Here is an 11741-nt window from a genome sequence, read left to right as displayed (position 1 = left end):
AGACCGACTATTTATTAGGATATGAACAGTAGATGTTTGATTTGCAGCCAGCAACATTCTACCATCAGCGAAGAATTCCCAGATTGCCTTGTATCAACAGCCTTAACCATTTTCCAGTTACGATGGACGAGATGCATCTGTGAAGAAGCCTGTCCAACCTAGTAGAATTAATAGGCGCTATCTAAAATACAGTACACGAAATTTTGTCATCAGTCAAGAGTTTGCAAAACTTGTTGTTAATCTCTTCTGTTAACTGTTGTTGGACAATTTCACGCAGAGGCATCTGGTTTTCACCTCCCTCATCCCAGGACTAAGATTTTTCAAAAGAATGTTTTTTTATCCTCTCTTAGTTTTTCTAGATCCTCTCTCCATGTCCCACATACCCGAATTGCTAATGCCATCATCATTCCTTAGTTTTTCTACCTAATTTTTTCTTTTCTTGCAAAACGATCACATTACTCGGATCCTTGACATGCTGTTTTGTTTTATTTATTGTTTGGATTCCTGGTTGAAACTTGAATCAAGGAGCTAGAAATGCTTTAAGGACCACACTGCTTTATTCCAATCACTATCCTTTTTTTAGATGGCAGAAGAACAGATCTAGGTTTGATGCAGCGTAGCAGGTGCCACTTCAGGTGACAGTTTGAGACTAGTGCTTCTCCATAAACATGAGTTTCTCCACTGAATGTTTCGGGGAGTCTCCTTGATAAGCACGACTACGTTCCAGGATTTAGTACCTTCAGATTATTTGGAGCCATCTAATGCTATCTTCCTTAGCTGGGATCCACGGCATGCGAGTTTGTTTTCTATGAAAATAAACAGGCATGTTGGGATCCCTGGTCAATGAGTCAAGTGAAATTTTTGAACGACCACCTTGCTTTATTGAAGTTAGTGATCCATATTTACAGTACAATCGATCTTTGCTTGATGCAGCATAGCAGGTGCCACATCAGGTGACAGTCTAAGGACCTGTACTCTTCTCCATAGAAGAAAATCCACTCCACTTAATGTTCAACATCAAGGAATATTAGAACCCCCCTCAAGTTTTTGTTGCCGTCCTTGTAAAACATCAGAACATTTGGAGCCATTTAATACAATGCTATGACAAATTTCAGATGTATTTCATGTGAAATGAAAAGAATGATAAATCTAGAATGAATAGTGATGATCACTGCTATTTATTTGTATGCTTACAATCCAACAACTTGGATGCTTGAACTTCAGCATTTTATAATTTTTGAATAGTTTTGTATGTACGAAGTATCTGAATAGGATCCATAAAGACCATTTATTTTGCAATATTGTCTTTTATCATTGCTTCTCTTGACTTTTGTTATCAGGATACTATGGACAACGAGTGGCAGCTGAACAGTAACAATGGACAAGGCATGGGCCTCGACCCTGGAAACGAGACCGCCTACCCGAACTGGATCAACCACATGGAAGAATACGATATTGATGCTCTCCTGGGCGCCGAGGACCATGTGAACACTGATCAGGATGAGGATGACGAGGAACACCACCACGATGGGTCGAAATCATCCAAGCGTGGGAAGAATCGCTTCACTGCAAAGCAGATTGAACAACTTGAATCGTAACACAAACATTCGCACCATAGGCATTGAATATCATTGCTCACTTTTTTTCTGTGAGCTTATCTCATTTCTATTGCTATGCAGTTTGTTCCAAGTGTCTGCCCACCCAGATGATCCGACGCGCCAGGAACTTGCTGACAAGATTGGGTTAGAGGCAAGGCAGGTCAAGTTCTGGTTCCAAAACCGACGCACTAAGACTAAGGTATATCTCTAATAAGTTCCTAATCATATATAGTAGTTGTACTGCATTTTTGTTCCATTAATTAACTGACAGAATTCACAAATTAAGGCTAAAAATGTATAGAGATGCACCGTATGAAAAGTAATGACCATTGTTAATTCTTTAATTGAAACATGCAGGCGAAGGCAGTTGGAGATCAGAACAAGGACATTAAGCAAGAAAATGCTCAGCTGCACGCGGAGAACATGAAACTGCAGCAAACATTAGCATGTGGCAGATGTCGTGACCCAACAGAGCACAAATGGCACCTGCTGAATGAAAATGCAAGGCTCAAGGATACGAAACGTCGTGCCCAAGAATATTTGATCAAGCTCATCCATGATTCAAACCTTCCTCACTCTGAGACACTGGAGCATCTGGAATCAGCTTCCCTGAACCTGGTGCCATTCGACGACAATGGCAGCAATTACCAGGCCACACTTCTCTCATACGCTGAACGTGCCTTGAACGAGTTTATGATGTTAGCAGTGAAGGATGAGCCGATGTGGCTGCCTACCATCAATGGCAAGATGCTACACAACCAGGAGTACAATTGCCGCACGTACCCAGGACTACTTGGCCCCTGCCCGCAGGGGTTTGTCATGGAGGCCACCAAGCAGACTACCACAGTCAGGGGTACCGCCTCCGACCTCGTTGCCATGCTCACTGACGTGGTAAGATACACGTATCTACAGCTGCATTCAAGGAATGCCCAACTAGCATTGTCATGATATTTATGCGTCTTATTTTCCCAGTCATGCTGGTCCAAGATGTTCCCTGGTATCATAGAAAGTGTAAGGGCTAGCAAGGTTGTCTCCAGTGGCATTTCAACTTCGCGCGACGGGCTAATTCAGGAGGTGAGTTCTTGCACCGCACATCTCTGCAGACTTCTATGCCGATGTTGAGGTTGATAGGCTTGACTAATTTTATTGAGCTCCTGCAGATGAACGTGGATCTGTGGGTGCAGTCGCCACGCGCACCAAACCGAAGCGTGAAATTTCTAAGGTACAGCAAGGAGACTGAAAACAACCAGTGGGCTGTGGTGGACGTATCCATCGATGGCATCCGTGGAATTGAACCAAATGGCAGCCAAATTGGGTACATGAGCTGCAGGTTGCTGCCCTCTGGCTGCCTCCTTCAGGACATGAGCAATGGCCTTTGTAAGGTACTCTACTACAGTTGGGACTCAGGAGTTCAAATAATTTGATCACCCATGTGATGCGTGGAATCATTATTAGACATTTGTGGTAATTACACATCATACAAATTTTCTGCTATATGGTGGTTGTGATTCCATGACATTCGGTTATATGTAGCTAAACCTTCTAGCCCTTAAAATTCTTTAGGCAAAGACAAAATAGTTCACTCCAAATTCAATTGTTAACTAGTGAAATCAAGCATAATTTATGTTCTGTATCATATGTAGTTGCTGCAAAGCGATGCGACCCATGTTGTAGTTCGTGTACATGTAACCTGTCCGGGACATCAAAATTGCTCGTGCATTATTTCAGGTGACATGGATTGTGCATGCGGAGTACGATGAGACCACTGTTTCGCCACTCTTCAGAGGATTGTTCCAGTCCGGGCAGGCCCTTGGCGCAAGCCGTTGGCTTGCATCGCTCCAGAGGCAGTGTGAGTACATGGCCACTCTGCACTGCACCCATTCCTCAGGTAAGTCCGCGGAAACGAAGAAATAAAACTAGTAGAAGTGCACAAAATGAGCTTAACAGTTTACTCATCTGGTTTATTCTGAAAAACTCTCACAGGACCAGCCATGTCTGCGCTAGGAAGAAGGGGCGTCTTGGATTTGGCCCAGCGAATGATGGTGAGCTTCTATACCGCCGTGTCCAAGCCGGTTACTCCGGGACCAAGCAACATTGTCAACGAGTGGCATGGTAGCTGCGACATTGGCGCCAAAACGTTTTTGGCAACTGTGCGCATGGTAATATGGAATATTTCTACCATGGGGCAGCCACCCGCGCTTGTGCTGTGTGCCACCACGACTGTGTGGTTGCCAGGCGTGCCACCACATCGTGTTCACGAGTACCTCTGCAATGGGCAGCGCCGCGGCGAGTGGGATAAGTTTGGCTATGGTGGCGCGGTGCAGGAGCTGAGCTCTATAGTCACGTGCCGGCAATTACGTGGCAATGTTGTCTCCGTCCTTCAACCCAGTGATGTGAGTCTGTCACCTTCCTTGTTTTCCATCATTTTGCCTCTTCTGGAAAAATAACACCTCGCATTTACTTGAAGCATTCGAGGAAGAGTAGACCTCTTATAACATTGCTTTATTTGAAACATATATAATGATATTAGATCAGTTCACTTGAAGTAGTCTTCACCTGATATCACTTGTCATCAAACCGTATGTGTCCAGTAATTTCTTTATTATGACAAACAATTGGTCACAGGTATCCTTTTTTTTTCCTTATGCTGCAGGTTACAGTTCGAGCTAACAGCAACATGCTGATCCTGCAAGAGGCAACCAGCGACTTGTCATGCTCGCTTGTGGTGTACAGCTTCGTCGAAAAGAACATGATGTGTGCTGTCATGGATGGTGCTGACAACTCCTCTGTCTTCCTCCTGCCGTCCGGATTCGCCATCCTTCCAGATGGTCATGCCAAGGCTCACCGCGCTGCAGCTGCCAGCTCCTCCTACAGCACTCCCACCGGCCAGAACAGCACTGCAGGATCTCTTCTTACCGCAGCCTACCAGCAAATACTGCCCAGTTCTATATCCACCCATGCACTCGAGACCTTGGACGATGCTGGAAGTCGGGTCTGCCAAGCAATAAACCAAATCCTTGCTGCCGTTGGGGCTGATATTGCTATCCCAGCCTGATGCACAGCTTTATGTCCGACAGATAATGTGATCTCTTTTGGGATTGGTGAAACAAGTCAAGGACGAAAAATAATATGCTCTAATTTTTACACTGGCATATATGCTGGTTCACCATTAGCTATGTTCGGAGAAACTACTCCATGAATCCTGCTGTCAGTATTATACTTGTTGGTTTTATACTAGTTCAAGTCAGTTTTATACTTGGTTTGAACCCGTATCATTGTGGATTTGCATCAGTTGAATTATGTTTCCTATTTATCATTTGAGGCTCAATTTGAGAAAACTCCTTTCCATAGCAAGGCCTGGGACACTGTTTAACATATGCTTCTCGAGGCAAATGGTATATGTACGTGAATGCAGCATACATGTAAATGGTGCTACAAAGAACACGCAAAAATATAATGTACCCCACAACAGTGAGCACGCTCTTCTAAACAGGCCAGCGAAGGTCTTGAAGCACCATGCACCAAATGTGCAGGAGGGATCCCATGAAAAATGAACAAAATATAGGGTTGGAAAAGTAGGGTAAATGGAAAATGATACAGTAGACTGATTTTTTCAAATTCTGTGTTGGATAAATTAGCCTTGTCTATTCTTAAAGCAAAAGGAGGTGTTGTCCAGTTACAAGTCAAGTCTATGAAAAAATGTGTCAAAACTGACAAATAACTTAATCTATAACTCTATTCTGGACTCATTCTAAATTTTTGACAAATGAGACGGAAGTTTCAAACAAACACAAGGTAAATCCTACCAATTCTTGGGAATTGATGGAACTTATGGTGTCGACATCTTCTGGGCGGCAACTTTCTCTACGCTTCAAATTGGCAAACCAATGTCTGTTTTGATCACCTTGGCGAGGGCTTCATCTTGGTAAAACCCACATATGTGATTTGATCTCGTCTTTCTTTGTGTTCAAGAGCTTCTTCATGTCTTCAACAGTATCAAAGCCAAAAATGTTCAAGGATCAACAATGTTTGTTGTTAATGCTACCTTTGTTGTCAATGCACTAGATTACCTAGTGCCACCTTCCTTATTTGCACTGAATATTCCTTGGTGTTAAAATCCTGCTGCAGGCGGTTTCAACAAATATAATATACCTTTGCGCCAATCCTCACTCAGTCACTCTCTTGATTTTTTTCTCAAGCCCTGGTACCTGATTTGGTTAGTGTTGCGAGTCCCACTGGAGCAGATATATACCATTTAAAAGTGGGTTTCTTTGGGGGCGGTTTGCATGAATATGGATTCATTTCAAAGCTAGCTTTCCATCTTCGGTGAACTGTTTCAGTCTCCAACAAAATTATATTACAACTTAGTATCTTGTACCTTGTTCTCATTATTATTTGTAACTAACGGAACCCACTAGCTTAGGATTTTTGCTCATAATAATATACAATTTTCAATTGAGTAGCTTAGTACCTGAGAGAAGAACCCTTCAAATGTTAAGTAGGTTAATCAGAGATGACAGAACATTTCTTGTATTGACAGAGATGACACTGATCAAGGCATTTGCTGTATGATGCAAGCATGACATTCATGATCATATAAACAAATCACAAATTCTATAAAATAACCAAAATCATAAAATGTACTAGCTAGATAAATATGATGACACACAACAAATTAATTAAGGAATGCAAATTCTATGTGCTAGGTATTGTCCAGGACTCGCTGAGTCACAAGACACGCTACTACAAAAATGCTTACATTATTTGATGACTAGTCTGTCACAGTTCCTCCCGAACTGTGTGGCCGTGTGGGAGAATTTATCTGTCAAGATGACACAAACCGGAGGAGGCTTGTGATGGCTGGTTCTTTAAGGGATACTTAGCTAACCAAGAAGGTTATTCTACAAAACTGTGCCAGATGTTTATGAGAGAGATTGAGATGCAATCGGCAGGTTGTACATCTTCTGTGGCCGTGAGCCTTTGCATAGTGCACGCAAGCTAGGCATGCATGCAGGTGTGTGGCGACATGACCCCTGAAGACTAGCGCTAGATGCAACAGAACTGAAGAATATCTGTCCTAGGCTAATCGTCAGCACTGACATTTTCTGATACTCATTAATTTGGTACGGTTATATATCTTTGGTATTACAAACCGGGATAAAAGGGTTCGAGAATTTAATCCTCTTCCAGCCACCTTCCAGTCACCTCGTTGGGGACCCTTTTATCCCGGTTTGAAACACCAACCGGGATAAATGACCCCCTTTTATCCCTTTTATCCCGGTTGGTATTACAAACCGGGATAAAAGGCTCTTGACCCTTTTATCCCGGTTGGTGTTTCAAACCGGGATAAAAGGCCTCTCAGAGTCTTTTTTTCCCACTAGCCTTTGCAACCGGGATAAAAGGTCCCGGTTGGTGAGCCCCCCACCAGTGACCGAGTTTTAGTCCCGGTTGGTGAACCTTTTGTCCCGGGCCAACTTTAAACCGGGACAAAAGGGGGCGCATGGAAAGCCAATTCTCTACTAGTGTTTCCCTCACGTTGAAGGTGAACATGTACAGTTTTCATAATTTTCCATAACGTGAACGTGGCATCACGGTTGAAAGGGATGAAAATAAGCGCCGCGAGATTGCCAGCCTTTTCCTTTTTGGATTATTTTAATTATTTAATTATATCTTTTATTCTAAAAATTGATAGATGTGATTCACTCGAACTCCTACCTCCCAAGAGGTAATCCCAAGTGGAAGTTGGATGTACCTTCAAAGCGGAGTACGCAAAGAGTACATATAGCAAGCAGAGATGGACTTGAAAGAGCTACTAAGGATGGTCTGACGGAGAATAACAGTGTCTATATGTATATTTCTATTCGTTTATTGTGGAAACTGAACAGATGTGGAATAATTAAACAATATATGATCCAAGCACAGTTCTTCATGAGGGGCTTTACAAAGGTTTATACCTGACAAACATTATGAAGAGCATTGTTGAGTTGGGAATTGAAGTTGCACTAGGTGAAGATAAACCATCTTGTGTTCAATCCATCGCCTCAAAATCACAAATTCACCCAGCTTCCAGGTGCCTGCAAGATAGGAGATGTGTTAAGGTTATCTTGTTTCACGGTTTAGGACTTTCGGAACAGCATTTTGTTTGATTTCACCACTGGATGATAGTGCTCCAAGCAAATAAGTTCTTATATATAGGCAACTTGACGGGTCCCTCCTAGATGAGCGTAAAACTGATCCACTTTCAGATTCGCGAAGGCATTGTAAGGAGCGCCTTTCCGTTGCACGTGACGTGCTCGTGTAGTGGCACATTTTTGCGTCAACACTTTGATTCCCCATGGATTCCTTTTTTCACGGTCTGGCACGTATTTCATTAAGAGAGGAGAAATATCAGGTTACATGATCATGCAGTGTCAAATAGGAGTGATGGCCTACTTTACAAATGAAAAGTTAAGGAAAGATAACATTTGCCCCATCTTGCGACCCAACTACCAGGTTATTGCTCGTGACATTAGAATGAAGAGCTGCAGTGAACGGCGCCAGGCAGTGAAAATGAGCTGCTACCCAGGCATACGCTGTTAGGAAACGCGGGTATGCTACTCGCTAACAAAAGAAATAACCGCGTAAACAGAATCACTTGCGAGTAGATGATTATAGATTATTCCTTCGCTCATCGTGCGTCGCAGCAAAGTCTTGATGAAGCACGAGTAGTCGATCCGATCGACGTCGAGGAAGTAGTTGTACGATCTGACGAAGTGTGCAACAGAGCGACACCTATACGGCAGTCCATACGTAAGGGATGGGATGACGAACCGGAGCATGCTAGCACTCCACAGCACGTACTCGGAGATCCCCGCGATCAACCTTTGATCTGGGAGGAAGGACTGCAACAGCACACCAGACAGATGCGTGCGACGGCGGCGCACCAGAAAGCCAAGGCACGAGCCGGCGGCAGGAACCTGTTCCCTAGTTCTGAATGGTTCAAAGCTAGCAGTCAGCAATTTCTTCAAACCATTCATGTGATAGTTCAGGATGAATGGTTCAAAGCTAGCAGGCAGGGACTGCAGTATCACATCGGTGGCAGGATCGTCATCGAGGAGAAAACCCAGTCTCTGCAAGCTCTCAATGTACCCAATCATCTTAATCACATGAGGGCTAACTGGAGCACCTTCACCAAGCTTGAAACTAAACAAGGTCTTTGAGGTATTAAACCTGTCAACCCTCGCTTGGTTTTCGAACATGCCACGTAACCCCACGATCATATTGTATGGGTTAGTGCTCTCAAATTGCTTCTGCAGCTCAGAGTTCATGCAAGCAAACATCAGGCACTGCATATCCACCGCATCATCAGTATGCTTCACATAAGCACGATATGCACTAGTGGTGTGCGCGACATTCTGAGGCTCTTCTGGGTAAGGCATATCAAGAATATACTCCTTTTTTTCTTGTCTAGGAACAATTCTTAGGTTCCAATTCCAATCAACAAAGTTTGTTCCATTTAGCTTTTCTCTATCTATCTAGGATCGATCGCAAATTAAAGTTTGATCTACTCGACATTTTCTACAACAGGAAGATACGCGACGGTTAGCACTTCTTTTATTAACACTTGTAATAAAAGAATTCATGCTATGTTGTGCAAATGTCCTCGGCGTTGCATAGTAGGACGAGAACCAACGTTCCCTGTGATACTAGTGAGCTTTGGCATCACCGCTAGCATCATAGTGAACAAGGTAGGCAACACTTTCCAATCGCATATAGTGCGACTCTCGTTTGTTGGGCGACATCATATGTCTCGGCTCCCAACACTAATGCCCCAAAGCCCAAGTGTGACTTGATAGCTATGTCAAGTAAACCAACACTATGCTGTGGTGTCCGACACCACCCAATGGATCAAGGTAGAAGATGACACCCTACTTTGGCAGACCCATCACCTACTAACAAGACTTTAATGGTGCAGCTGTTGCAAGGGCATAAAATCCTAATTTTTCATGAGGGATTTATCATGCTCATCACAGGCAGTGCATAATAATAGTCATCACATATAATAAAATTATTGTGATAGTATGGTCTTTCTTCGTCCAACAAAAAATAGCACATGTCGACAACCGCCAGTCCGCACGCCTATGTCGAGACGTCGCATCTTGGGTGCCTTCTCCAAGGTACAACGGTCGCCGAGTTGCTTCGCTTGTGTCGATGAATTACATAATCTAATTCAGCTAATACACGCTAGAAGCTAAATTAAAATTATAAATTACATCACAGGAGTGGCACACAGGCTGAAAATGAATAGCCTCAACCCGGCTGTAATAATTTGTGACACGCAGGCCACACAAATTTATTACACACAGATCATCACATGATTTTGAGACCATACGATCACATCATTCTCTGCAAAAACGAGTTAGGCGTTTCTACGAATGATGCAGCACGTCCCTTTTTTCTATTAAAACACGATTTGGTCCCGTCAGCCGATAACGGATAGAACAGATTTTTCGCATGCTGTCAGGAAGCTAACAAACATGGCATTCTAGCCGACATAGCCGTACACGTCACGTATCGACTGCTTCGCTACACGAACTCACAACCTCGTGGTCAACCACGCGGCGCTCGCGTGCCGTCATAAAGACAGCCAGTTAGCCAGTCACATAATGAGGAAGCAAGAACGGAGTAAAATAATTCAATTCGCGTGTAATGCTATTCGCCAAAATGATCTGATCTACAACCAACCATGCAAAATATTTAATCTAGATCAAAAACAGCACAAGCACAGCTCTGGTACCACTGTTAGGAAATGTGGGTATGCTACTCTCTAGCACACAAAAATATAACCCTGTAAATAGGATCACTTGCGAGTAGATGATCATAGATTATACCTTCGCTCGTCGCGCATCGCAATAGAAGTCTTGATGAAGCGCGAGTAGTCGATCCGATCAACGTCGAGGAACTAGTCGTACGATCTGATGAAGTGCGCAACCGAGCGACACCTCTACGGCTTCAACCTTTGATCCGGGAGGGAGGACTGCAGCAGCGCACCAGGCAGATGCGTGCGACGGTGGCGCACCAGAAAGCCAAGGCGCGAGCTGGCGGTAGGAACCTCGTCCCTGGTTCTGTACGGCAGCGGAGCCTCACCCCTGGTTCTGTGCGGCAGGGGTAGGGTTAATTAAACTTGTGGCCAGTTGATTAGCATTTATAAACTTGCTTAATGGGCCAGCACATCCAAATGGGCTAGGCCCTCTTGGGCATCTCCAACATACGCGTCTTCAAGGATCATTTGTGCCAGTAGCGTCGCCATCTTGTCGACTCTATTGAAAGTTCTTGCGTTACGTTCAAGCCACATGGACCAAGAAATCAAGATCAGCAAAGAGTCAAAGGTTTTCCTAGTCCTTTTGTCCACTCGTTTCCTTGCTGCCATCCATCAGTCAGGAAGAGAGTCAAAGGATCCTTGCCCCAGGTACTTCATATTGTCCAAAGAAAAAGGCCCTGTATGCTGATGTCGTTGAGAAACTATGGTCTTGTATCCATTTCCACGGCACCTTGTCCGGGGTTGCATCATCGAGCATGAACATCTGCAGTTTGTTCCAAACGCTTAGATAGTCAAGTAGGACCTGAACCGTTAGAGCTCCTATGATATCTTTGACCCATTTTCTATCTTGCAAAGCCTTCCTGAATAGTCCTTTTCTTACGAATCCTAGGACCAACTGCCAGTAGACATGGGGCAATCTCCGCAATGGAGCCACGATCTTCAATCCACCTGTCTCTCCAGAAAAGAGTGCTTTTGCCGTCGCCCACTTGAACTGACCCATGGATTCCTTGTTTTTGGTCTCTGATCACGACTTGGTACCAACTCTCTGCTCGCTGATCACACTGGCCTTCAATAGTTGGGGTTGCTGGACCGACAGTGTGCGAAAGCATGATTGGCATCAGTATATATTTTCAGTCTGGTCAGATGGCACTCAGCCGCATTCTGATTTGCAATGCGTTCATACATTGGTGTGGGGCCCTCGTGGTTTAGCTGAGGTACGTAGTGTTATTATAATTACCCAAAACACAAGTTTAGGAAAACGAAGAACTTACCCTTGAGAATTATTTAATGCAAAAAAGAAAATAAATGAAAAGTACCGCTAATAATTATTACTATCAACGACA

The 11741-nt window shown here is 43.8% G+C and overlaps 1 protein-coding gene across 1 annotated transcript; it reads left to right on the top strand.

The window, feature by feature from the left end:
* The first annotated feature begins 1346 nt into the window (after positions 1 to 1346).
* LOC117864650 (homeobox-leucine zipper protein ROC6) lies at positions 1347 to 4653 on the top strand. Its single transcript, XM_072295291.1, has 8 exons — positions 1347 to 1594; positions 1680 to 1797; positions 1956 to 2489; positions 2571 to 2672; positions 2759 to 2980; positions 3327 to 3486; positions 3582 to 3991; positions 4252 to 4653. Exons 1-8 carry the CDS (start codon positions 1347 to 1349, stop codon positions 4651 to 4653), a joined length of 2196 nt encoding a protein of 731 aa, XP_072151392.1.
* The last annotated feature ends 7088 nt before the right edge of the window (positions 4654 to 11741 follow it).

The sequence above is a fragment of the Setaria viridis genome, chromosome 7 (assembly GCF_005286985.2).
Source record: "Setaria viridis chromosome 7, Setaria_viridis_v4.0, whole genome shotgun sequence".
Lineage (NCBI taxonomy): Eukaryota > Viridiplantae > Streptophyta > Magnoliopsida > Poales > Poaceae > Setaria > Setaria viridis.
The sequence above is the reverse complement of the archived record's forward strand: the minus strand, read 5'-3'. Positions and strand labels throughout refer to the sequence as shown.

What these genes read in the sequence shown, in the direction of transcription:
- LOC117864650 (XM_072295291.1), top strand. Translation starts at nt 1,347, where the DNA reads ATGGACAACGAGTGGCAGCTGAACAGTAACAATGGACAAGGCATGGGC. An exon ending in TTGCCATGCTCACTGACGTG is followed by an intron (nt 2,490 to 2,570) that starts GTAAGATACACG and finishes TTATTTTCCCAG; the next exon opens with TCATGCTGGTCCAAGATGTT. An exon ending in TGAGCAATGGCCTTTGTAAG is followed by an intron (nt 2,981 to 3,326) that starts GTACTCTACTAC and finishes GCATTATTTCAG; the next exon opens with GTGACATGGATTGTGCATGC.